A 23,185-nucleotide genomic window follows, 5' to 3' on the forward strand; every position below is an offset into this window, starting at 1 on the left:
ATACTGTTGATCATCCTCTTCTCCTTCATATTCTAAACTCTCAAGCCCTATCCTTGTTCTCACATCGCACATTTTCATCTCTGTTGCTAACATGTCTTCGTCTCCTGTGGATCTGTCTGTTTGTTTTTTTCTCATGTTTCTCCTTTTCTCACTACACACGGTCACTTAGAGGTGATATTGAAGGCCAAAAGAGTTGATGAAATCACCAAGCAGGTGATAGGAAGATATATCTATCCACCCCGACCCTCACACCGGCAATCCTGTCCCAAGTCTGATTTGCCTCCTGGCTATATCTCATGGTGGTGCTCCGCCGCCTTAAACTTAATATGTCTTAAACTGAGCTCCTCATATTTCCCCCTAAATCTGGCCTAATATCCCCATTTAACATCACTGTAAATTGTTCTACCATCTATCTTGTCACCAAAGCACGTGGCCTGGGAGTGACGTTTGACTCCTCCCTTTCCATTCACGGCATGGCTAAAACTTGTCACGTCTGCCTCTAAATTTGCCAAGATCCGCCCTTTCCTCTGTCACCCTACTGCTAAAACTCTAATACACGCCCTTATCCACTCCCGTCTGGATTATTGTAACCTACTGCTAACAGGCCCCCCTCCCTGCCTCACAACTTTCTCCTTTGCAATCTATCCAAGATTCTGCTGCTAGAATAATTTCTCTTCCTCACAGAACAGTCTCTGCTTATCTCCTCCTTAAAGCTCTCTCCTGGCTTCCTATCAAGTTTGGGATCACCCACAAAAATCTCCTCCTTACCCTTAGGCTGAGATTATACTGTGTGCGATGGCGCGTGCGCACTTGTCTTTTCAAACGACGGCCGGGTCACGTGAGTGGTTCAGCCAATCACGGCGAACCAGCTCCATGACGTCATAGCCATGCCCCCGCCACGCCCCCCATCACCTGAAACAGTATGTGCAGAAATCACTTGAGCGTCGGGTGCGCACCGCGCCAGGCGCGCACTCAAGCACGAACTATAAACTGAGCCTGAAGGATCTCCACTCATCTGCTCCTCCCTACAGATCAGCTTTGGTCTCTCCTTATGCCCCTGCTCGTCTGCTGCGCTCTACCCAAAACTGTCTCCTCTCCACCCCTTCCACCTCTACTGCTCTCTCTCGCCTTAAACCCTTTTCTAGTGTTGTGCCGGGTCCTATATTTTTCTAAAACCGGGTAAATGGTACCCGGGCAATATGAATAATTTTACCCGGACGGTTCCCCGGACGGCACTTACCTGCAGGGTGAGGAAGACCGCTGCAGAGAGGAAGACAGCCTCAGTTATATACAGGCAGACAAGAAACTTATCTGATCGTCAGGTGCACAGCCAACACAAAGCTCACGCCAAGAGACCTGGCTTCACTCCAAAACTAAAGGGACATATGCCTTAATTAAGAAATGTATTCATTGTAAAACAATCGGAGGGGTGTATCCTGCGACGTGTAGGTGTTTGAACGACCACGAGACAGCTTAGGAGGCGCATTCCTGAGCACATTGGTACCCACAGAAATAAAATGGATACTCCGGTATCCAGACATGTTAACCTTGTACATAAGGGAGACACATCATATATGAGCTTCCAGGATATTGATCATTTCTCCCTTGGTATCAGACGAGGTGATCTGGATAATATCCTTTTGAAATCTGAAGCTTAGTGGACTTATACCTTAGGGGACTCAAACACCTCTGGGACTAAACGCAGGCTTTACTTACACAGCATTTCTGTGAATATCTTATAGACATTAAGCCTCGTAAGTCGGTCCATAAAGATTATCTTTTTCTGTGCGAGTGTCATGCAGCAGGCTCAAATATACTCCGATGTAGTCAGCTTACAGACCAAGTGATTTATTCACATGATCTATTTAGATAATTAATAAATGAATACAAAGCCTGGAAATTATGCAAACACTAAACACATGATATTTTCAATATGTATAATCTATTAAAACCTAGAAAACATACAACTAGTAAGAAGGAATAGAACAAGTGTGCATTACTTACCTGGCTAAGAACTGGAGTTGTCTCTTGGTCTGAAATATACAAAATTGACAATATCTAAACTGTATAAGTACTGAGTAACTTTTGACGAGCCCAACACGTTTGCGGGAGAAAGGGTGTACCACTGGTATGACATGATTTCTGTAATGCGAAGAACATCTAATAACAAGGTAGCTGATGTCTAATACTTTGATCAGAGATGATGGATCATTTCACTGTACAAGAGGCATGTCATGGAAATCATAACGATACATGGACACGGGAGTCAGCACAGCAATGAGTATTACATAAAATCATGGCTACAAATATATTAGTAACGGTACACCATTTCCAGCATATGGAATAGTCATTATATATACTGCAACTGTAAGCATAATAAACACCATGTATGTGGACTGGCAAAATCAATATGATAACAGCCCTACTTCAAGCACATATCCGTGCACATATCAGCTGCACATGATCATTACAATTCAGAAGGTATATACCACAAGGGGAGTGACAATGAACGTGGCCACCTCTTAGTAAGAATTGCGCCTCTCATACAGTATTATCATCGTGGGGAGCTCAGATTACATAGTAACAGATCCCTGGAATTGCATGTTCTATTTTACCTTAAACACTCAACCCCAGAGATCTTATTAGGGTCTCTTAGTTTAATATATTCTTAAGCATACCTGTACTTTTTAATTTGGCCATAGCCGCATTCGTCCTGCTCCGGTACCTGCCGTAGAAAACGGAGACGGGTTAGCCTTGGTAAACGTCACCATGGCAACCGGAGGTGTACATAAGGCAGGCGGAATCTCGGCAACGCCCACCCCCGAAGAAGTTCTCAAGGGAGCGAAACGCGCGTCGGGTCAGTGAAGCGACCGAAACACTAGGTTTCGGCGAGTAACGGCATCTTGGGTTGATACACCTATGATTATAGTTAGCTAAACTGAGATGTGGGCCCACGGAGGCAACCACTAGTTTTGAGTCAGGTTACACGTTGGATCGCTCTGACCTACAATGACTTTGTAGCGGGCAATATTGATATTGCCTGTCATGCATCAGGCTACAAACTAACAGCAAGTACTAATTAGGAGATGCGCTATAGGGGGGTGAGATATATTTGCCGTTCCTAACACTGTCATTACATCAGCTATATTTACAGTTGTGTAGATATCACCAGCCATACCACCTGGCAAACTGTAGGTAGCCTTACTTAATTGCACGGATTTTTGTACACCCTATCTTGGGGTGCATTGTATATATAGTGTTTAGGCTATAAGTATAGACCATTGAGTCTTTCATTCACGTTGATTTGCTTTGCTTTTTTGCACCTTTATGCTGGCACCTTCTTGCCAGCGCTGCTACCTACCAGTTTGTTACACGCGGCTTGCAAGACTCTACAGTATATACAGAGCACTGATGACCAACGTACTTATTCGTGCATCATTGTATATATTCAGGGATAAAGACCTCACTATAGGGATCCATGACAGGACCCAGTCTGGCGCTTGGCATCCTTTAGGTTTTAAAACGTAGTATATTTCTTATGTTTGTTTCTCTTTAGATTAACATGAGATCATTAAACTTTATATGAGTAGCGGTGGAGTGCTCACATAGGGGATTCTTTGCTCTGGTGTAGATGTTTTGCTGTGTAGGAATTTCCCTTGGGTGTTTGTCTTAGCATGGGATGTGGGACAGGGGAGGGTTATCAGACCTCTGGGGAAAAGGACACGCAGCCAGGTAACAGACAGTATCAGGGTCGCAGGGTCCAGTGGAAACCATGCACTTTGCTCTGTGCAAAGCAAGCCCCGGGTTCAGCAGCTCTCCATGCGCTTCCCGTTTCATGTGGCAAATTGTATGTTAATCAAAAACAAGTAAACGATCTTTAATATGCACAGCTGGAGGGCGAGAAGGGAGAGCGTTCAGTACACAGGGTAGAAGAGGGAAGCATGTTTCAGAGAGAGAGAAGTGCTTGAACAAGAGGTTATACTCTGAAGCTGGAGTGTGGGAGACTCAGGGGAGAAGAGTGAGGAAGTACTTCCTGGAAATGGGGTGGATTTGTGGAGTAGCATCCCAGCTCCCAGCAGAGGAAGTAGCAGCAGTAAGGAATAGTCATAAGGTAATCCTAACTATGATAGAAATCCAAGGTGTAAGTAGGGCGTGAGGTTTTACAGCAGACTGGGGGACATGGGCAGACTGGGGGACATGGGCAGACTGGGGGACATGGGCAGACTGGGGGGGGGGGGGGAATGGTCTCTTATGTGCCGTCACATTGTATGTTTCTATGTGTAAGGTGCATCTTTGCAACGCAAAAAACCTGACTCAAACCCGCCTTCTGTTTGTAACGGCGGAATACCACGTTGCAGTGTGTTAGCGTTTGTTGTCATTTCGTAATGTTGTGTTATAATAAAACTTTAGAGGGGTTAAAAGGTGTTAAAGCTACAGCTGCTTTTGTATCTCCTTCACTAGGAGACTCTCCCGGGGTTAGATAGATAGTAACATTCCCTGTCACGGGCGGGAAACTGCTCTGCCATTGTCCTGGTCATCCCGGCCGTCTCGCTGGGTGGACAATACTCGAGTTGCCATATCTCCAGAGTTGGAAGAACCCTAGATACAGTAGAAGATTGCGAGACTCCCCACTTCTGGCGCTCGATGTGCCACCCCTGGAAGAAATGGCGGTTTCACCTGGACATAATGCTGTATGGGGTTTTTTTATGTAGTAGATGAAAAATATGTGACCAAGAGGGGAAAATATATATATTGAGACCAGGTCAAACTGTAGGACGGGGTTACTGCTGTAAGACCTCAGCATCATGCGTGTGTGGCACCTCAGACTGAAGGCCGTGTGTGTGTGTGTGTGTGTGTGTGTGTGTGTGTGTGTGTGTGTGTGTGTGTGTGTGTGTGTGTGTGTGTGTGTGTGTGTGTGTGTGTGTGTGTGTGTGTGTGGCACCTCAGACTGATGTGTGTTGTCTTCCCCAGGAGTTCTGTCTCTTTGCCGTAGTTGGGTTGGTCTCCGACTTCTTCCTACAGATGTTCTTCTTCACCACCGTGCTCTCCATTGACATTCGGCGGATGGAGGTAGGTGGCAGCTGATGAGAAGCGCAGCACACGGTTGGCTGGGTGGTGTGACCCGCACACCAGTTACTTGCGGCCCTCTCTCAGGAGGATCTCAGCAGGGCAGGGAAAAGTGCTGAGAAACTGGGAATAGCCCTCGTGTAATGAGTTTCTCTGTACAGATGTAGCAGACATAACTACTCCTAAGGCTGAGCTCACCGGTGCTTGCTTCAGCCGCGCGCTTTCGTGCGCGCCCCCACGCGCACTCCTGCAGCTCCAGCGATGCCTGCGCTAGCTGCAGGAGTTGGGTTGCGGATGATTGGGGGGGGACGGGGACGTGGCGAATGCGTCACGGAGCTGTTTCTCGCTCATTGGCTGAACCTGCTCACGTGACGCGACTGCAGCCCGAAATTTCAATTTGGGTTGTGGTGGCAAAAATGTTGCAGCGTCAACGCTGTACTTTACCGCCACGAGTAGTTTATAGTTTGAAAACGTTCGTACATTAACATGAAAGAGTGACGAATGTGCGTGCGCACGTCGCGTAGCAGGCTCATGAGCGATGTGTGCCCTATGCATGCATGGCTGGAGCGATTGGGGAGGCGTGGCAGACGCGTCACCAGGTGTTTCGCCCACACCGACTCTTTGATAAAGCACTTCCCGTGTGAAACGCGTTGGAGGATTTGTCAGTACTACCTTTTTGATGTTTTTTTTTTTTTAATAAATAAAAAAATGTCTTGGTCACCACGTCCTAGCGTTGCTTATTCTCGGCCGGGCACCGGCTTGTTCCTGCGGGGATTTTTTCTGGTTTGCCCTCATTGGTTGAAGCGCTCACGTGACGCGAAAGAAAAAAAAAATTGTTGCTTGAAAATTCTGCCGCGCGGTCGCACTGCATCTCGCCTGCGCGCACTATGGCCGCCATCATTGACTACCGCAGATTTGTTTTCACGGCGTGCGCCGTCACAGTTACTGTAATCACGGCTTAACGCGTTAAATAATGCATCCATTATCTCCCTAGTGCTACTGTTATATAGCGTGCCAGCATCCCGTTAACCGAAGCAGTACCGTCTGCTACATCTATACGGTATGTGGTGCATGGGGTGGCCAACTCCAGTCCTCATGGGCCACCAACACGTCAGGTTTTCAGGGTATCCCTGCTTCAGCACAGTTGGCTCAATCAGAGGCTCAGTTGAAGACTGAGGGTGTAGTCGAAGACTGAGCCTCTGATTGAGCCAACTGTGCTGAAGCAGGGGCTGATTGAGCCACCTGTGCTGAAGCAGGGACTAATTGAGTCACTTGTGCTGAAGCAGGGATATCCTGAAAACCTGACCTGTTGGTGGCCCTTGAGGACTGGAGTTGGCCTCCCCTGATGCAGTGTTATTGAGGGTTCTGTAAATGGCGGGTGCTGGATCACTAACCTTATTAACGTTGTGTCTTCATTGCTATTGTGCAGCTGGCCGACCTGAACAAGCGGATGCCAGCTGAGGCGGGCATGCCGCCCCCGAAGGCAGCTTCGCGGTCTCAGAGATACGAGCGGCCGCCCACGCTGCGGCCAGCCACCGCCCACACCATCACCCTGCAGCCCTCCTCCTTCCGCAACCTGCGCCTGCCCAAGAGACTCCGCCTTATCTACTTCTTCGCCAGGACGCGCCTGGCACAGAGGATGATCATGGTAAGGACAGAGCCAAGGAGTGAGGGATAACCTGTACCCCGCGTACTGTGAGCCACTGGAAAAGCCACGTATGTCTCTGTTAGTAAACATGATTCAGTCCTCTCTAATTCAACTCCCTGTAGCAGTGTTTTTTAGCCGGGGTTCCTAGAAACCCTTGGGGTCCCTGGGCCTCCCTAAAGGGTTTCCTGCAATTTTCTGGACATTTGAATATTGCACCAAATACAGAACAGTTTACAATGCCTCTGGTCTCAGAGTTGCTAATAGAGATAGTCAGGGTTCCTCAGAATTTCACTTGGGGTTCCTACACCAGTAACTGGTTGGAAACGTAAGTCCTATGGATACATACAGTACGTGCAATCCAATGTTTCTGTGCAATAGAACAGGACTTTTTTCAAGGTAACAGAGTATAAGTACCTGCTTTGCACTGCATACCATAGCGCAGTTCCTTACACAATACACATATGTGCAGTATTATTATTATTATTATTATTATTACAGGCCCTCTTAGGTAAAGAACATATGCGGATAACAGGGTGTATCAGGGTCACAGAGTCCAGTTTAATGTTTCTTGTTATGTGCAGGAAATGATGTGTTGATACTGTAGGTCCGGTGCATCTGATACAGGATGCTGTACTGTAGGTCCGGTGCATCTGATACAGGATGCTGTACTGTAGGTCCGGTGCATCTGATACAGGATACTGTACTGTAGGTCCGGTGCATCTGATACAGGATGCTGTACTGTAGGTCCGGTGCATATGATACAGGATGCTGTACTGTAGGTCCGGTGCATCTGATACTGGATATTGTACTGTAGGTCCGGTGCATCTGATACAGGATCCAGGATACTGTACTGTAGGTCCGGTGCATCTGATACTGGATCCAGGATATTGTACTGTAGGTCCGGTGCATCTGATACAGGATACTGTACTGTAGGTCCGGTGCATCTGATACTGGATATTGTACTGTAGGTCCGGTGCATCTGATACAGGATGCTGTACTGTAGGTCCGGTGCATCTGATACTGGATCCAGGATATTGTACTGTAGGTCCGGTGCATCTGATACAGGATACTGTACTGTAGGTCCGGTGCATCTGATACAGGATGCTGTACTGTAGGTCCGGTGCATCTGATACAGGATGCTGTACTGTAGGTCCGGTGCATCTGATACTGGATATTGTACTGTAGGTCCGGTGCATCTGATACAGGATACTGTACTGTAGGTCCAGTGCATCTGATACAGGATGCTGTACTGTAGGTCCGGTGCATCTGATACTGGATATTGTACTGTAGGTCCGGTGCATCTGATACTGGATCCAGGATACTGTACTGTAGGTCCGGTGCATCTGATACAGGATACTGTACTGTAGGTCCGGTGCATCTGATACAGGATGCTGTACTGTAGGTCCGGTGCATCTGATACAGGATACTGTACTGTAGGTCCGGTGCATCTGATACAGGATGCTGTACTGTAGGTCCGGTGCATCTGATACAGGATCCAGGATACTGTACTGTAGGTCCGGTACATCTGATACTGGATATTGTACTGTAGGTCCGGTGCATCTGATACAGGATGCTGTACTGTAGGTCCGGTGCATCTGATACTGGATATTGTACTGTAGGTCCGGTACATCTGATACTGGATATTGTACTGTAGGTCCAGTGCATCTGATACTGGATGCTGTACTGTAGGTCCGGTGCATCTGATACAGGATACTGTACTGTAGGTCCGGTGCATCTGATACAGGATGCTGTACTGTAGGTCCGGTGCATCTGATACAGGATCCAGGATACTGTACTGTAGGTCCGGTACATCTGATACTGGATATTGTACTGTAGGTCCGGTGCATCTGATACAGGATGCTGTACTGTAGGTCCGGTGCATCTGATACTGGATATTGTACTGTAGGTCCGGTACATCTGATACTGGATACTGTACTGTAGGTCCAGTGCATCTGATACTGGATGCTGTACTGTAGGTCCGGTGCATCTGATACTGGATATTGTACTGTAGGTCCGGTGCATCTGATACTGGATATTGTACTGTAGGTCCGGTGCATCTGATACAGGATGCTGTACTGTAGGTCCGGTGCATATGATACAGGATGCTGTACTGTAGGTCCGGTGCATCTGATACTGGATATTGTACTGTAGGTCCGGTGCATCTGATACAGGATATTGTACTGTAGGTCCGGTGCATCTGATACAGGATCCAGGATACTGTACTGTAGGTCCGGTGCATCTGATACAGGATGCTGTACTGTAGGTCCGGTGCATCTGATACAGGATACTGTACTGTAGGTCCGGTGCATCTGATACAGGATGCTGTACTGTAGGTCCGGTGCATCTGATACAGGATGCTGTACTGTAGGTCCGGTGCATCTGATACTGGATATTGTACTGTAGGTCCGGTGCATCTGATACTGGATCCAGGATACTGTACTGTAGGTCCGGTGCATCTGATACAGGATATTGTACTGTAGGTCCGGTGCATCTGATACTGGATATTGTACTGTAGGTCCGGTGCATCTGATACTGGATCCAGGATACTGTACTGTAGGTCTGGTGCATCTGATACTGGATATTGTACTGTAGGTCCGGTGCATCTGATACTGGATATTGTACTGTAGGTCCGGTGCATCTGATACTGGATATTGTACTGTAGGTCCGGTGCATCTGATACAGGATGCTGTACTGTAGGTCCAGTGCATCTGATACAGGATGCTGTACTGTAGGTCCGGTGCATATGATACAGGATGCTGTACTGTAGGTCCGGTGCATCTGATTCTGGATACTGTACTGTAGGTCCGGTGCATATGATACAGGATGCTGTACTGTAGGTCCAGTGCATCTGATACAGGATGCTGTACTGTAGGTCCGGTGCATCTGATACAGGATGCTGTACTGTAGGTCCGGTGCATCTGATTCTGGATACTGTACTGTAGGTCCGGTGCATATGATACAGGATGCTGTACTGTAGGTCCGGTGCATCTGATACTGGATCCAGGATACTGTACTGTAGGTCCGGTGCATCTGATACTGGATATTGTACTGTAGGTCCGGTGCATCTGATACAGGATGCTGTACTGTAGGTCCGGTGCATCTGATACAGGATGCTGTACTGTAGGTCCGGTGCATCTGATACAGGATACTGTACTGTAGGTCCGGTGCATCTGATACAGGATGCTGTACTGTAGGTCCGGTGCATCTGATACAGGATACTGTACTGTAGGTCCGGTGCATCTGATACAGGATGCTGTACTGTAGGTCCGGTGCATCTGATACAGGATGCTGTACTGTAGGTCCGGTGCATCTGATTCTGGATACTGTACTGTAGGTCCGGTGCATCTGATTCTGGATACTGTACTGTAGGTCCGGTGCATCTGATACAGGATGCTGTACTGTAGGTCCGGTGCATCTGATACAGGATGCTGTACTGTAGGTCCGGTGCATCTGATTCTGGATACTGTACTGTAGGTCCGGTGCATCTGATTCTGGATACTGTACTGTAGGTCCGGTGCATATGATACAGGATGCTGTACTGTAGGTCCGGTGCATCTGATACAGGATGCTGTACAGGCATGCCCCGGTTTAAGGACACTCACTTTAAGTACACTCGCGAGTAAGTACATATCGCTCAATAGGAAAACGGCAGCTCACGCATGCGCCTGTCAGCACGTCCTGAACAGCAATACCGGCTCCCAACCTGTACCGAAGCTGTGCGCAAGCAGGGAGACTATAGAGCCTGTTACAAATGCGTTCTTTACATCAGTTATGCACGTATATGACGATTGCAGTACAGTACATGCATCAATAAGTGGGGAAAAGGTAGTGCTTCACTTTAAGTACATTTTCGCTTTACATACATGCTCCGGTCCCATTGCGTACGTTAATGCGAGGTATGCCTGTACTGTAGGTCCGGTGCATCTGATACAGGATGCTGTACTGTAGGTCCGGTGCATCTGATACAGGATGCTGTACTGTAGGTCCGGTGCATCTGATACAGGATGCTGTACTGTAGGTCCGGTGCATCTGATACTGGATACTGTACTGTAGGTCCGGTGCATCCTTAGAATGCAGAAAAGGAATCTCTGTGTTCCTGGTTCTTATGCGTTGTGCTGACCCAATATCAAGCAATCCAGGATCTATACTTTTACAGAGCTCAACGCCATACATACATAACCGCATCTTGGTGGCAATCGTTCCCCTTTAAAGATAAACTGTGTGCGGAAGGCTAAACATGCATACGTATACAACATAATAATACCCAGGGCCTTGTGATCTCTTCCATTTCATTTATTACATTACCTGTTAAAGCAGCAATCCCCCCACACTCACACACCCCTTCTATAAACTAGAGGATGGCAGGAGCTGAACCGCGGCCCTCAAAGCTCTGGGGACCCTTGGATTGCAGAGATTATACAATTAAAAAAATATATATATATTATTACTGTTGCCAGTACAAGGAAAAACAAAGATGGCTGCTTTGTCACCCAATCACAATGCTGGAATGTCATCTCACGATGTCGCCTGCTTTCTATTGGCTGCCAGAGTGAGGGATGACCCCTTGTGACCATATTGTTTTTCTGGTGGACTCGAAGGAGCCACTCCCATTAGTTTCACTGTAATCTGCCCCTCCCCCCCCCCCCCGGGCGCCCGGGACCTCCACAAACAGCGGTATTCAGAGAAGCAAAGCACTCCAGAGGTCTTTATAGAAACGTGAGAGTTTAATGTGGGGTCAATGTTTTGGCCCCTCCTTGGGACCTTCGTCAAGATGAGGGACCGAAACGTCGAGCCTTTATTAAACTCTCACGTTTATATCAAGACCTCTGGAGCGCCGATTATTGCTTTACTCATCCGCTCATATGGTTTTTCTACCAGACTAAAATTCTTGTGATTGAATCTCTTAATTTTAAGGAAAAATCCAAAAAGTTTGAAAAGATTAGAATTGCAACCAAAAAAACCCCGATGTCTCGGTCCCCAAGGCGACCTTCCTCCTGGGGACATAACATGACAATTTATATAACACAACATTTTCAAAACAAAGACAACGCAACATAGGAGCTGGGTAGAAGACGGGAGCGAGGGTCGTTAGGATAGAAAAGTAAGCAAAACCGAGGACACGGCACCAAAAGAGTGTGCAATCCCGGAACATCAAGCGCGTGTCGTGTGTAATAAATATAAGATGACCACGTTCCCAGTATTGTGGAAGATGGAGAAGCAGCCAGGCTAAGGCAGATGAAGGGAAGGGTACACCAGACACAATTACCAGCACATTATTGGAAAACGGTAACACTGCCAAATTGTCACGGTTAGAAATTCAAAGTTACATTTCTTTAGGAACGAGCGGCACTCTGTAGCGGGGGAGTGTCAACGTTCCAGCCCTGGAGAGAATCTTGTGTAAAATAAGATATAAATATGTCAGCACGGCCAGGGTAATATTCAACAAATGTGCCAACTCGACAAAGATCAAAATAAATAGAACGGTACTAGAAGTAGAAGACTATGTCTACCTTGGTCGGCAAGTGTCAATGGATGGATCCTTTCGAATGAAATCAATAGGAGAATGAAGATGGGATGGGGCATATTTGGAAGAACCAAGACAACGTTTCATGGGAACCTTCCACTGCGCCTCATGGGGAACGTTTTCGACCAGCGTATTCTGCCCGTGCTCACGTAAGGATGTGAAGTTTGGACCCTAACTGCAAAGATAACTCAGAAGCTTCAGGCAACTCAAAGAAGTATGGAGAGATGCATGGTGGGTATTACCCAAAGAGACGGGGAAAAATGAATGGGTTTGTACCCAAACTAGAGTCTATGACATCACCACACGGGTGAAGAAATTAAAATGGCTGTGGGCCGGACACATCCCAAGAAGACATTGACAAAGATGGTACTGAACTGAATTCCAAGAGAGATTAAAAGGCCAAGACCATGACCAAAATATGGGAGGATAAAATCCGAAAATGTGTAGGTGCAACATGGAAAAAAAAGAGGCTGTAACCGCAGTACCTTGACGATCATTAGGGAGGCCTTCATCCAACAGTGGATTGATAAGTACTGAAGATGATGATGATAATACATATATTTACATACATATATAATGGTAAGCAAAGAAGCCCCTATGCACGTCCAATGCGACACATTATATAGTTCCTTATATGTTCCTACACAACCAATGTATACAGTGTCCTATGGATTTCTTCCACTTCATGGATAAAAGAAGAACACGTGTGTGTGTGTGTGTGTGTGTGTGTGTGTGTGTGTGTGTGTGTGTGTGTGTGTTATTGTCTATAGGTTAAATATTTCAATGTTAATGGCTACTCCCTGCAGTATAGCCCAAAGGGATTAATGCTGTGGGGTCCCATTGCTAAGCATGGAGTCCCACAGTGTTATTCCTTCTGGACAGCTTCCTGTCCTCTTGGCTGCGATATCTGCAGCCGCACCGGCACAGTGAAAATTGCCTCACCGAGGACAGTGTCTGGCTACTTTTGTAGGAAAATGTGCAAACTGGGTGGGCCAATTGTTTTTTATCCACCATCAACTTCTGTGTTTTGTCTTCTGTTGATGACCCAGGCAGGGACCGTAGTCTGGATCGGGATCCTCGTGTACACTGACCCTGCCGGCCTGCGCACTTACTTAACGGTTCAGGTCACTGACCAGAGCCCGCTGGGCGGAGTAGTGATGCCACCTCTCCCCGTGCCAGTCCTGCCTGCCTCGGACCCCCAGAGCTCCCTCTCCGTATTCCCCACTGGCTCCTCCCGACCCCTGGAGAACCAGTCCCAGCAAAGAGAACGCAAGGAGGTGCTGGAGTCCCTGCTGGGGAGGATGGAAGCCAACCCTGGGGTGTGGGGGGAGAAGCCCAGAGACCAGAGCAGAGAGGACAGCGCTCACACGGAGGTGATCTGGGGGGCCGAGGATGGGGAGACCTGGAGAAAGTTGTCCTTCCGACATTGGCCCACGCTCTTCAGCTACTACAACATCACCCTGGCAAAAAAGTAAGTTCCACACAAAGGGCCCACGCCTCCCAGTGGGACAACGCAAACCTTCTCTAAGGGGCTGTCCCAACCGGCACTGCCGTGAACTATTGACCAGGGTATATTTAATGAAGGGGGCTTAATGTAGGTTGTTGGCACTTTGTCCGTTTTTTCTTCTGAACAAGTATAAGGAAAGCGATTTTTAAGCACAGATTTTGGTCGGTCAATGTTTTTGATGGTTCTTGCAGTCTTTATGGACTCTCTTTTATTATAAAGGCATTTTGTGCAACTATTGGTATCTACAGGCCCGGCTCCCAATTGTAACAAATCTAGTGAAACATAAAGGTCACGTATTCATTTTTAATGGGAAAACACTTGGGCTGATTCCATCTCTCTAGGAAAGACCGTTGCATAGATAAGCGCCCCCCCCCCCTCCCCCCACTTAAGTTACCTATTCCTTTAAAAAGAGGAATATTGGTATGATGCGGCCGCGTGTGCGGAATTCTGTGCCTGTCCTGAGAAGCTCGCGGTCTGTTTCCAGTGCCTGACGGGGGAGATGGAATTCCATATCTGCTAAGCAGTGCTACGCCATACGACACCTGCCGGCCCATTCAATTTAGTGGACCGTAAGGTGTCTTCCAACGTCGGGGAAAGTGTCTCGCGGCATAGCACGGCTTAGTAAGTGTACTGTAGCCCAGAGTGAGTTGCTCGCGGTTCCGCGGTGATCCGTGTTATAATGCGGTTCTCACACCGTGCGCAGACCTCGCTGTCACCGCCAGATCACATCCCTTCTCTTTGAGAACTTATTCATTCCGTGGTCACTTTATGATGCTGCTATAGGGAGATCTGAAATAAGATACCATTGCGTACACCTTATGCCCACCTGGTTAACCCGTGCTGTTTAATCACTGCTGACTTTTCTCCAGACCACATTTCCATGCCCAAATTGTTTTGGAAAATGTCTTATTGGGGCGTTAAAACCCGCAATCCCACCTAGCCATGTGGATTTTTTTGCACAGAATTTGAACAGTTTGTGGAGGAGGAGGGGTACCCCAGATCTGTTTGGGGGTGGTGGTGGAGGGGTCCCCCAAAATTGTTGGGGGTGACCAATGTGTGCCATGCTATTTTTAGCCAAAGGGCTTTGATGTGGAGTGTGCGTGTGGGAATCTCTAGGTTCTGCACTCCAATTCAGTTGTAAGTATTTTGAGGAGCCTTCAGCATGTTGCAGGCATGGAAGGGTTAACGCGCGCCAGGCAGGATACACTACTGTCTGACTCCTCCGCTGGCCGCTTTCTCCCCTGTAACTCGTCACCTCCCCATGACACTCACCCCCTATTCCTGTGGGTGTCCCTGGGTTGGCAATCCACCCTCCTCTCCACCCTCTCCAGTCCTGCCACTATGTGCTGTATTATTAAATGACAAATAATGGGACAAAGGAGGTATCTGTAATCCACGGACTGGGAATGCGTGTATTTTTTATTTATTTATAAGTGATCTGCTTTTAATACCACGCTTTCATCTGTGGAATAGCACCCCAGCTGGGAACCAAGAAACCATGGGGTGGCCAACTCCAGTCCTCAAGGGCCACCAAACGGGTCTGGTTTTAAGGATATCCCTGCTTCAGCGAATTCAGCAATTCGACTTGATTAAGATACCTGTGCTGAAGCAGGGATATCTTGAAAACCTGACCTGTTGGCCCTTGAGGACTGGAGTTGGCCGCCCCGGCACTAAACTATTATTATATCGGTGCTGACACTAACCCTATCGTGGTATGCACAGTAAAATAAGGTTTCTGTTGGTGATTCAGGTATGTCAGCGTCCTGCCTATGATCCCCATCACCCTGTACCTGAAGCCCCAAGAGGTATTGGAAGCCCGGCACCCCCAGGAAGCCCAGCACTCGCACCCCTTCTTTCCCCAGCGGGAAGGGAAGTTGGGGGAAGGATGGGCTCGAGGAGAGGACAAAGCAGCCGACCCGCCAGCCAAAGCCCAGGGGCCTGTGGATGTTACCCTGTACAAGTAAGAGTCTGTTGTGTTGCTTCTGTTGCCCGCCCATCGTTCTGCTAATGATGGTGAGGCTGGCAACGCTACGAACTCCTCCGCACACTTGGAGATAAGTAGGCAGTCCGGGTTTTGGGGCGGGCTAACGCGTCCAGTGTGAAGCAGTCCTTCATTGTTGGGTTATCCAGTCATTTTTCCGTGGAGAGAAATATTGACCGACGCTTTTTGCTGGCGATCCACGGTTGTGTTTGGAAACGGCTTTATAAATCAGTCACGGTGACATGTTTTTATTGTATAATCAAATTTGAAACCAACAACCTAATTTTGCAATAATCGCAACCACGGGGACACGGGAATAGGCACCACACGATGAGTGGCGTTACGGAGCGCGGTGTTTCTGCCGGTCATTGAACACTGCTAAAGCATTTGACGGTGGAGTATGGTAGTTGGGATGAAAAAAATGAGACATTAAGGCCATTTCTAAAAAATAAAAAAAATTGGAAGCTTGTGAATTTGTTTTGGACGCTGATGTTGCACACTCGGGCCGGTGCACACTCGGGCCGGTGCACACTCGGGCGTTCTCTGTAGGTATAGTTTGCACCTGAGGTTTGGAGACTTTACAAGTCTATTCCTACGTAGCAAGCCATGCTCCTCGTTGTTTATTTCATCCTTTATTTATTTGTTATAGTGTAATCTGAACCAGAGAGTAGTTTGGAGCTACTTTCAGCCCCATTAACCAATTGGTTCTCAAGATATTTACCGTTCTTGGGCCTAGCTTGGGGGCGCCAACGGAACGCCCCGATGTAAGTGGGGCATGATATCCCTGCTCTTGGGTGGGTTCCCCAGCACCATCTTCATTTTTGCTCTACTGACACAATGTAAATGTACCGGTAACTCAGAAGTCACTGGAGCTCCACGCAATGAGAATATTTATTTATACAATATGTTACCAGGAAGCACTACACTGAGAGCTACCTCAAGTATGTCCTCGGCATAGTTAAAGCTGCAGTTCAGTCTTTTTTTTTTTTATTTTTTTTTATTTATTTTTATTTATTTTTTTACTTCAATAGTTTCATGTGGGCAATCTCTAATTACCTAAAGAACTGTATAGCTGCAGGTCAATTTGTTCTCCATGTATTGATAGGCGAAATTTGGTGACATAATTAGTGAAGGGATCTGTTTATATTCTGCTTGTCTGTCAGTGGAAGCTCATGAATATTCATGAGCAGTCCTGTACTGACATGTGCTAGCGGGAGGGCATGGCTGACAAAGGGGTGTGCCAGGGCTTGTGACAGGACATGAAGGGGCAGTGCCTAAGCAAATGGCTGTTAAAATAGAATACAAGAAAATTGGTCTTTCAAAGTTGTTGTTTTTTAAAACAGAAAATGCTAAAAGTATTTTTTCTTACTACAGAACTGATTTATTAAAAAAAACACACATGCAGGATATTGACTGAACTGCAGCTTTAAGATGACAAATAGTACATGGTTACATAAGTGAACAGGGTATACATTATATACAAGACATTGCATGCACAGTTAGAGATTATATATATTATGGGCGTATGAAACAGTTACAGACCAGATTAAAATGTGAGACAGCTTTAGGTTTGAAAGAACTTAGACTGGTGGCGGCTGTGAGAGTCTCCGGTAGATTGTTCCCGTTTTGGGGTGCACGGTAAGAGAGGGAGGAACGGTCGGATAATTTGCTGAACCTTGGGACCATGAACAGTCTTTTGGAGTCAGATCTCAGATAAGTGCTGCATGTAGTAGGGGTGAGGAGCTTGTTCAGGTAGCTGGGTAGCTTGCCCATAAAGAATTTGAAGGCAAGACAGGAAAGGTGAATTTTGCGCCTAGACTCAAGTGATGACCAATCTAGTTCTTTGAGCATTTTGCAGTGATGTGTGTTGTAGTTGCATTGGAGAACAAAACCGCATATTGAATTGTAGAGGGTAACAAGTTTGCTAAGGTGGGTTTGGGGTGCCGAACGATATACTATGTCTCCATAGTCGATGATTGCCATTAGCATCTGCTGTGCGATACGCTTTCTGACAAGTAGACTTAGGGAGTATTTGTTCCTGTAAAGTACCCCTAGTTTGGCATAGGTTTTGGATGTCAGGGAATCAATGTGCATCTCGAATGTTAAATGGGAGTCAAAACCTATGCCCAAGTATTTAAAACTAGTAACAGAAATTAAGGGTGGTATTAGCGTTGGTTCTGATCTGGAGCTCAGTCACTGGAAGCTTTAAAAATGTAGCCTTGGTCCCAAATACCATTGTTAGTGGTGTCAGTGTTTAAAAACAGTTTGTCTTGGGAAATCCAATTTTCAAGTCTCGAAAAGTCAGATTGAAGTATGTGTTCAAGGTCGGAGAGGCTAGGGCTGTGTGCATATAGGATTGTGTCATCTGCATACATGTGTATTGAGGCTTCCTTACAAGCTGTGGGAAGATCATTGATAAACACTGAGAAGAGTAGGGGCCCCAGAACAGAGCCTTGCGGGACACCACAGGTGATATCCTGGGGATTGGAGTTAGAGCCTGAGATAGACACATGTTGGGATCTACCTGATAGGTAAGACTGAAACCAGTTTAAAGCATGCTTCCCTATTCCAGAGCAAGATTTGTTTGTTAAGCAGGATAACATGTTCAACAGTATCAAAAGCCTTTGCAAAATCTAGGACTATTGCACCAGTCAGTTGTCCATGTTCTATTCCACACTGGATTTCATTGCTAACTTTTAGCAGGGTAGTTACCATGGAGTGTTTAGGGCGAAAGCCAGATTGGAATTGGCTAGGGAAATTTGTCTTGGTATAGTAATCGCTTAATTGGGAGTTGACACATTTTTCCATGACTTTTGGATAGTATTGGGAGAAGGGAGATTGGCCTGTAGTTTGAGACAGTGTTTTTGTCCCCACTTTTGAAGAATGGAACAGCTCTGGCAGTTTTCCAGGTCTTAGGGATATGGCCAGCAGACAGGATAGAGTTGACTATGGAAGCAATTGGTTTGGCAATGGCTGGGGCACCAAGTCGTAGGAACCTAGATTGTAGTAAGTCAGGTCCACATTGGCTGCTTAGTTTTTATTTGAGGAGCGCTTGTGTAATCTCCTCTTCGGATACTGGGATGAATTGAAAATTGTGGGCAGTGTTGGGAGGGGGTGGGACTGTAGGGATACTCCCAGGATAAGATTCAGGTTTGTGGTTTGGGCTGCGTTTTGCTAATAAGTTAGTAGCCCACCCCATAAAGTAATAATTGAATGCATTTGCAATGTCAGTGAGGTTTGTCAGAGTAATATCCTCCTTGGTGATATTACTTGGTTTGGTTGTTAATGGCTAAAAGGCTGGAATATATTGTTGATAACCTTCCAGAAGTTAGCTGGGTTTGATGTATTTTGGTGGAGATTGTCAGAGTAATATTGTGCTTTTACATGCCTTGTTTGCCTTGTGCACATGTTCCGCATGCATCTGTAGTGTTTGAGATCCTTGGTAGTGCCAGTTACTTTGTAGCTTTTCCACAAGGCATCCCTGAACTGGTAGAGTGCTATAAGGTCAGGTGTAACCCCTGGAAGGTGGGCCCCCGTACCCTTATTTTGCATAGTGGAGCATGGGTATCGCAGAGTTTTAAGAACTCTGATTGGAAATAGTCGAGCGCAGAATCAGGGTCGGGAATTAAATCGATTCTGTGCCAAGGGTAGTTGGTAAGGTCATCCATAAACTGTTGTGGGTTAAAGTTTTTAAATGTTCTAGTGAGGAGAACTTTAGGGCTTGAATGGGGCGGTTTAATTTTCCTTACACAGTACAGTATTGCATAGTCACTGAAAATGTCAGGAAGGATGCCAGAGGATTGGATTCTGCTGGGATTTGAAGAGAGAATCCAGTCTAGCAAGGAATGGCTGTGCGATTTCAGGTTTGTCCGTGTGGGTTGGGAAATGAGTTGCGTAAGGGCCATTCTATACTGTGTGTGTGTGTGTGTGTGTGTGTGTGTGTGTGTGTGTGTGTGTGTGTGTGTGTGTGTGTGTGTGTGTGTGTGTGTGTGAATTATGTATGAATTATGTATTAAATAATATTTTTAAAATAAAAAAAAATGTTGTAATAAAAATATTTTTTATTTATTTATCTTTGACAGACACACACACATACATACACACATAAACACATACATACATACATTACAGCGCCGCTAGCGACGCGAAATCATTCATTTCCTCATCTTCTCCCTCGTCGGTCCGCTCCAAGCTCCCTGCCGTGCGCACGGCTCAGCAAGCGCAGGCACTATAGAACGGGCCTAGGTTAAGTGACTTGAGTTGTATCTGTATTTTGTGGTTTTTAGGTTATGTCCTGGGCACAGAGTTATGATGATGAATACATGGTTCCATGTTATATTTACAGACATTTCATGGACAGTTAGGGATAATATGATATGGGCGTATTTAACAGACAATTAACAGTTACAGACCAGATTTAAATGTGAGTCAGCTAAAGTCTTTAAAGAACTTAAACTGGAGGCCCCAGATGACATCCAGATTATTATTTTTAAAAAGCTATTTTGTGGCGACAGCTTCGGTAGTTAGAGATTTGCAGGGTTAAAGTTCTCTTTTCATACACGCCGCTGAGTATGTGGGCACATATGTATATATTCATGATATGATCTTAGTGTTCATTACCTGTATTGCATATAACTTGTTACTTCCCCTCCCCTGTCTCTGACACACGCTCATTCTTTTATTCATGCACTCTAACTTTTTTAATTTCTCTCCCACCGTCACTTTTTCACATTTCTTTCTCAAACTCCCATCCCTCACAATCTGTGTCACTATCCCCCTTCTCTCTCCTTGTATGTCCATGCTCTTCTTTTTTTTATAATACACTCTATTATTGTCTCACATACACCTCCCTCCTCGTGTGTCTCACATACACCTCCTCCCCTCTCCCGCGTGTCTCACATACACCTCCTCCCCTCTCCCACGTGTCTCACACACACCTCCTCCCCTCTCCCGCATGTCTCACATACACCTCCTCCCCTCCCCCGCGTGTCTCAAATACACCTCCTCCCCTCTCCCGTGTGTCTCACATACACCTCCTCCCCTCTCCCACGTGTCTCACACACACCTCCTCCCCTCTCCCGCATGTCTCACATACACCTCCTCCCCTCCCCCGCGTGTCTCAAATACACCTCCTCCCCTCTCCCGTGTGTCTCAAATACACCTCCTCCCCTCTCCCGTGTGTCTCACATACACCTCCTCCCCTCTCCCGTGGGTCTCACACACACCTCCTCCCCTCTCCCGTGTGTCTCACATACACCTCCTCCCCTCTCCCGTGTGTCTCACACCTCCTCCCCTCTCCCGTGTGTCTCACACACACCTCCTCCCCTCTCCCGCATGTCTCACACACACCTCCTCCCCTCTCCCGTGAGTCTCACACACACCTCCTCCCCTCTCCCGTGTGTCTCACATACACCTCCTCCCCTCTCCCGTGTGTCTCACATACACCTCCTCCCCTCTCCCGTGTGTCTCACACCTCCTCCCCTCTCCCGTGTGTCTCACATACACCTCCCCCCCTCTCCCGTGTGTCTCACATACACCTCCTCCCCTCTCCCGTGTGTCTCACACTCACCTCCTCCCCTCTCCCGTGTGTCTCACACACACCCCCTCCCCTCTCCCGTGTGTCTCACACACACCCCCTCCCCTCTCCCGCGTGTCTCACACACACCTCCTCCCCTCTCCCACGTGTCTCACACACACCCTCTCCCCCTCTCCCGTGTGCACCTCTCCCCTCTCCCGTGTCTATCTCATTCCTTTCTCCCTCGCTCTGCAGAGTTGCTGCCTTGGGGTTGGCCTCGGGAATTTTCCTGGTCCTGCTGCTGTTTTGTCTCTACCGGCTCCTGTGCCCTAAAAACTATGGGCAGAAAGGCCTGTCCCACAGCCGGAGGAAAAAGGGGGACATGCCATGTGATGACTACGGTTATTCACCTCCTGAGACGGAAATCGTCCCGCTCGTCTTGCGAGGTCACCTCATGGTACGTATCACTCCACCCCGGGGATTTGTGTTGTTTGAGGGCAGGGTGTGTACATGTCTGTTAGAGATCTGCCGTTGCACCTAATCAGCAGATGTGTCTGTGCGTATTGTGTTTACTTTTTCCTGTTGATCTCGTGCTTCATTGGGAAATAATTCTCCCAGGAATACAGCGCACAGGCCGGGATTCATCAGTCTGCCATGCTGGGTATCGCAGCGTTATCCGGCAGCAACTGCCGTGCAAGTGAACTGGCGGATCGGGGTCTGACGCCCTGCATCGCAGACTGATGGATGCCAGCCAGAGTCCACCATGTTTGATAGTTTCATAATTAGGTCATCACGCCTACATTTGCAGAGATAATTACCTCTTAAGTGTGTGTCTGTGTCTGCCTGTGTGTGTGTGTGTCTGTATGTGTGTCTGTCTGCCTGTGTGTGTCTGTCTGCCTGTGTGTGTCTGTCTGCCTGTGTGTGTCTGTCTGCCTGTGTGTGTCTGTCTGCCTGTATGTGTGTCTGTCTGCCTGTATGTGTGTCTGTCTGCCTGTATGTGTGTCTGTCTGCCTGTGTGTGTCTGTCTGCCTGTATGTGTGTCTGTCTGCCTGTATGTGTGTCTGTCTGCCTATGTGTGTCTGTCTGCCTGTATGTGTGTCTGTCTGCCTGTATGTGTGTCTGTCTGCCTGTGTGTGTCTGTCTGCCTGTGTGTGTCTGTCTGCCTGTGTGTGTCTGTCTGCCTGTGTGTGTCTGTGTATCTGTGTATCTGTGTGTCTGTCTGTCTGTCTGTCTGTGTGTCTGTGTGTGTGTCTGTGTCTGCCTGTGTGTGTGTCTGTCTGTCTGTCTGTATGTGTGTCTGTCTGCCTGTGTGTGTCTGTCTGCCTGTGTGTGTCTGTCTGCCTGTGTGTGTCTGTCTGCCTGTGTGTGTCTGTCTGCCTGTGTGTGTCTGTGTGTCTGTGTGTCTGTGTGTGTCTGTGTCTGCCTGTGTGTGTGTCTGCCTGCCTGTGTGTGTGTGTGTGTGTGCGTGTGTGTGTGTGTGTGTGTGTGTGTGTGTGTGTGTGTGTGTGTGTGTGTGTGTGTGTGTGTGTGTGTGCGTGTATCTGTCTGTGCGTGTATCTGTCTGTGTGTATATACATATACAGGAAAGTGGGTGAGGTAAGGCACTCCTGTAGGTTAGCGATGCTGCAGTGTCACAGATGTGAGGGTATGTACAACATATAAGTGAAGAGATCCAGCACATTTGGGATTTTCAATAATGTGAATTTATTAGCGGGGATCGACGTTTCGGGCGCCGATGAGACCTTTGCTAAGGTACAATCCATGTGAATAAAGCGTTGTGTTTGTAGCGCCACGATCACACACAACGGCGCAGAATGAAACTAGTGACCTGTGATGTCTGTAATTAGTGCTGTGCAATAAAACGAACAAACAACTGCCAAATCACAATTGTTTGCGCGTTACCGTGCGATAATGGGGCCAATATCGTCTGCTACAGCTGTGGT

At 47.3% G+C, this 23,185-nt stretch overlaps 1 protein-coding gene across 4 annotated transcripts in view; it reads left to right on the forward strand.

Moving 5' to 3' along the window:
• Positions 1 to 23,185, forward strand: part of SCAP (SREBF chaperone) — a 204,369-nt gene that overhangs the window by 156,204 nt on the left and 24,980 nt on the right. For all 4 annotated transcript variants that reach the window (XR_012799373.1, XM_075588144.1, XM_075588145.1 and 1 more), the window contains exons 11-15: positions 4,972 to 5,070; positions 6,497 to 6,715; positions 13,289 to 13,710; positions 15,497 to 15,706; positions 21,498 to 21,699. Coding sequence is in view for 3 of the 4 variants with exons in the window: in XM_075588144.1 (XP_075444259.1) it covers positions 4,972 to 5,070; positions 6,497 to 6,715; positions 13,289 to 13,710; positions 15,497 to 15,706; positions 21,498 to 21,699 (1,152 nt within the window). In the remaining variant the exon portion in view is untranslated. The remainder of the gene's footprint in view (positions 1 to 4,971; positions 5,071 to 6,496; positions 6,716 to 13,288; positions 13,711 to 15,496; positions 15,707 to 21,497; positions 21,700 to 23,185) is intronic.

This window comes from Ascaphus truei, chromosome 2 (genome assembly GCF_040206685.1).
Source record: "Ascaphus truei isolate aAscTru1 chromosome 2, aAscTru1.hap1, whole genome shotgun sequence".
NCBI classification, from domain to species: Eukaryota; Metazoa; Chordata; class Amphibia; order Anura; family Ascaphidae; genus Ascaphus; species Ascaphus truei.